The 4,615-nt window shown below is 45.0% G+C and overlaps 1 protein-coding gene across 1 annotated transcript; it reads left to right on the plus strand.

Moving 5' to 3' along the window:
• Positions 1 to 1,599: 1,599 nt before the first annotated feature.
• On the plus strand, positions 1,600 to 2,538 carry LOC137145932 (olfactory receptor 10A7-like). Its single transcript, XM_067536927.1, has one exon. The coding sequence runs from the start codon at positions 1,600 to 1,602 to the stop codon at positions 2,536 to 2,538; it is 939 nt and encodes a 312-aa protein (XP_067393028.1).
• Positions 2,539 to 4,615: the final 2,077 nt, after the last annotated feature.

Consider the following 4,615-nt stretch of genomic DNA (forward strand, 5'->3'; position numbering starts at 1 on the left):
CAATTTAACAACTAATATTGATTTTGGGGGGGTTTCAATTATAAATTAGTTTAATTTTTACTGCTTGCATGGTAGCAAAGCCGGTGAGACCATCCCTGCAGGCGAGAGGCGGTGGGGGGGAGGCTGCACTAACTCCCACTCTTACAATATTTTTTGTTGGTGGTTTCGGTGTTTTAGCTGATATTGACGTTTACCAACGTCTATTGATTAAAATCAAATCCTTCCAACCCGAGCTCTAAGTTTCAAAGAAGGCTCCAGGGGTTAACTGTCCAAATGCCTGTGAACCCAGAGGGTCCCATCCCAGAAGTCAGTGGAAATTTTATCTTAGGCTTTTAACAGATCAAATTTTAACTTTTCTTCTGAGAGAAGACTCAGACTGAACAGAATTAATCTCGGAGTGTAAAATGATCTCTGTTCTTAACTCTGTACAAGATCACGTCCTGATATCGTGGCTAATAGGGATGAGTGATAACAAATAAGACACCAACAAGCAGAGCATTAATATCTTTTAATCAAAGAAAAAGAAGGAAATATAGGGCTGATAAAAATTGGACAGAGATTTTTTCAGGGAGAAATGTTTTGTTGATCGAGATCAAAATGTCCCATGAGAACGTATCAATTTTGACACAATTTTCTTTAGGAAAAGAGTTATTGTATATGATTTTATGAAATAGCATAAAACAAAATAGAAAATGTAACTATCAAATAAAATGTAATGTAAAATAAAAATAACCTAGAATTAAAAATAAAATAGATAAATGTATATTCAAATGTCGAAATTGGAATGATAACCAACATTTCAAATCATAGAATTGGCGATGAAATGGAAATTTGGGTACCAACCTACTCTCATAATAGGAAATACCACAGTTCGTACAAAATTCAAATTCTATACAGAATTCTTTCTTGCAGTAGAGGAGACATTTCTAGGCAAAATGGTGCTTTCCAGCTGGCGTTTTTCTTTTTATTCATTTTTAATTAAGGCCGTGTCCATATGTCGGGTGTAGCACTGCAGGACAAGGCAATATTGTCCAAAGGAAACACAGGTGTTTGGCTGATAAAATTTTTCAAATGGCTTTAAAAGGGTTTTATGGCCGATGTCCACTACGATTCTCTTGGATTTGGCTGACCAACCATTGCATACTTGAGCCTTGGTTACTTGGTTTCTTTCTTTGTTGCACCTTCCTCTAAAATATAAATCTGACCCATTTTGCCAGTGGAACTCTGATCTGTGAGGGACATGGGTCTACTTTGATGCACCAGAATTTGAAAGGTGTGCCGATTTGAACCCATCTCTCTTTTTGTGTACTCTTTCACCCGAGCGCCATCATGTCGTATTTGAATGCGTTGGTGTCCTATGTCAAGTTACTACTCATGTTTGCAGAGAAACTAACCTTTTGTGGAATCTGTAGCCTGCCCAGATAATTATGGAGACCAGGAGAGGGGAAATGCCATCTCTTGGTCTCTGGGACAGATTTCCTAACATAGCTATTGTCCTGTAGCCAGCAGAGAGAGACAATGAAAACAATGCTGACATATTATAGAGTGAATGTAGTTTATTATGTCACAGAATGAATTTCTTTCCCATAGACACCACCCATGGCGGCCCCAGAACAGGGAAATCAAACGTCCATCACAGAATTCATCCTCCTGGGATTTGGGACCCTTCCTAAACTGCAAATCCTTCTCTTCCTGCTGTTTCTAGTGATCTACATCATAACTATGGCTGGGAACATCCTCATCATGGTGCTAGTTGTGACCGATCAGCACCTTCACACTCCCATGTACTTCTTCCTGGGGAACTTGTCCTGCTTGGAGACCTGCTACACCTCCACCATCCTGCCCAGGCTGCTGGCCAGTCTCCTGACTGGGGAAAGAACCATCGCAGTCAGTGGGTGCATCACACAATATTATTTCTTTTGTTCTATGCTGTCTACAGAATGCCTGCTCCTATCGGTGATGTCTTACGATCGGTATTTAGCCATAGTCAAACCACTTCACTATGCAGCCCGTATGAGTGGCAGCTCTTGCCTCCAGCTCGCAGCTGGCTCTTGGGTAGGTGGCTTCCTAGCTAGTAGCATAGCAACAGTGTCGATATCACAGTTAACTTTCTGTGGCCCCAATGGCATTGACCATTTCTTTTGCGATTTTATCCCCCTTGTAAAACTCTCTTGCAGTGATCCTCAGCTGATGGAAATATTGGCCTTAATACTATCTTTGATTATATCACTGGTCCCATTCTTACTGACCGTGATGTCCTACATTTGTATCATCGCCACCATCCTGAGAATCCCTTCCAGCACCGGGAGGCAAAAGGCCTTTTCCACCTGCTCCTCCCACCTCATTGTGGTGTCCATTTATTATGGAACTCTGCTAATTGCCTACATGTTCCCCAGACCCCACACGCTGAGAGACTTCAAGAAAGTTCTCTCTGTCGTCTACACGGTCCTGACTCCCCTGGTCAATCCCCTCATCTACACCCTGAGAAACAAAGAGGTGAAGGGAGCCTTGAGGAAAGCTTGCAGGAAATTCATGTAGCCAACCAGGTGCCTTAAGTTAAAATAAAATAGATATACCAGTAGCTGGTTTTGGGGCCTTAACCGAAGCGTCACTGGGCTGTGTCAGGCTTTTAGAGTCACAGTCAGGGGAGGAAGTGCAGATGGACAGACGTCTTGGAACCTTTGACCCGTTGTTGTTAGGGCCTTTTTGAGATGCCACAGCTGGGTGTTACTGGGCTGGTGGGAGATGTAAACTAGTGGCTGCTCAGAGTTCAGCCAATGATGGGGGATTGTGCTCAGTGAGCGTTAGGAAATTGTGAATTAACATTTGATTTTTGTAGTGTATTTCATACCCGGGCTTCTTTCCAAAGGGACAGGAATCTAAGGGAAACAGTCTAACCTGTGCTAAAGGGCCCAGCACAGGCCTATTCCTGGTCCTTTCTCAGCAGTGACATAGGGCCAGTTTCTCAAGATACTTGAGTGCCCAGTGGGGCTTTCCAAAAGCATTTGGGCACTTCACCTGCTGGATCGGGCCTTGCAGGCGAGTCAGGGCAGGGAATGTCTCACTGACCCAGGTCCCTGCATCACTCTGGTGCCTCGCGGCCCAGCAGCCCGGTGTGAGGGCTCTGAGGGCAGGGCTAGAGGCCGAACATACGGGCTATGGCCTTTTTGCTGCAAAAACGTAGGCATCTGCTGGGTAGCATGCAGCTGAGCAGGGTTTTGTGAATCCTGAGGGGCTGGATTCTGGGGTTCAGGTGCCCAAAGTGGAAGCTTTGTGAGTCAAGGATGAGGATGTGGGCCTAGGACTAGTGTTACAGCTGGGGAAACTAAGGCACAACAAGGTGATGTTACCTGCCCAGAGTCGCTCAGTGGGCAAGTTATTGGGACAGGCCTGGAAACCAACCGTCCAGAGTCCTAGTCCTATGCTCTGTCTGCTCCACCATGTCCACTTGTAATTGACAATGGCACCTAAGGGTGTTAGGCACTCAAATCCTACAGCCAGTGATTGGGAGTTGGGCACCTAACATCACCTCTTATGGGAAAACCCAGCCTATACATTTACAGCCAAACCAGTATCCTGAGAATTCCCCCCATGCCCAGGTGATGTTTTCCACCAGCTCCTTCTTAGGTTTTACTATTTTCTAGGAGACGCCAATAACTCTGTGTCTGTTACCAAAAGCCTAGATCAATAAAAACTAAACAAATCTAAAACGTCTCTTTCTGTCGTCTTTGTTGTCAGATCTCCCTTTGTCTGTCCCCTTCGTGTCTGGGGTGAGAAATCAATATGTAAAGGTTTTTTCTACATGTAGAAGTTGTACCACTTTAGCTATCCTGGCAATTTGCAATAAAGAGCTGGAAAGAGCTAGAGTAAGAGGCAAGCTCAAAAAGCTGAAGTGAAATTTCAGTGAGTGAGTGAGGGAAAACCCTTCGACTGGGTGAGTTGCTCCAGCCCGGAAGAGCTGGGAATAGCCTGCTATGGCAGGAAGGATTCTGATCAGAGGGCAGTTTGGGGTGTTTGCAGCTGCAGGTAAGACATCTGGGTTTAGTTCTGTACTTGAAGTTAATGTATGAAACCAACTGGAGGGCTGTTGTGATTTGCACTGGAGAAAACCTGTGTGGAGTTTACTGGAGAACAATGAGGTGAGGGGCTGAATGTTGGGTTACTCTGAGGCCTTCAGGGGGTGCCACGCAGGCCCCACTCATCCACAATGAGCGGATGCAATTATAGTGATGTGAGGGTGCTTATATCGATATAGTTCATTCTCATACAGTCATGTTAATAAGCCAGACCAATGCTAGAGACCTCCACACTGGGAAACTGTGGCCGCACTAGAGGTTGTACTGACATAACAAAGTCACACTGCTAACCAGAATAGTGATACCGGTGCAAAATCTGGGTGGAGACTTTGCCCAACAAGTGAGGCCTTGTGGAAATACGTCAGGACGTTCCTGGCTTTGAAATGAACTCCGATAATCCAAGGAAAGGGGCTTTCGCATTAACATGGAGTGCTGATAATCTCCCATGTCAAAAAGGGCTGACTGATGGAAAGAGAGGCTGGTGTGAATAACCCACAGCTGGGCACTTGGGTGCGTGTACGCTGCTGCTGGGGATATGG

The sequence above is a fragment of the Emydura macquarii genome, unplaced genomic scaffold (assembly GCF_026122565.2).
Source record: "Emydura macquarii macquarii isolate MOO-44397 ecotype Brisbane River unplaced genomic scaffold, CSIRO-AGI_Emac_v2 contig_3677, whole genome shotgun sequence".
Lineage (NCBI taxonomy): Eukaryota > Metazoa > Chordata > Testudines > Chelidae > Emydura > Emydura macquarii.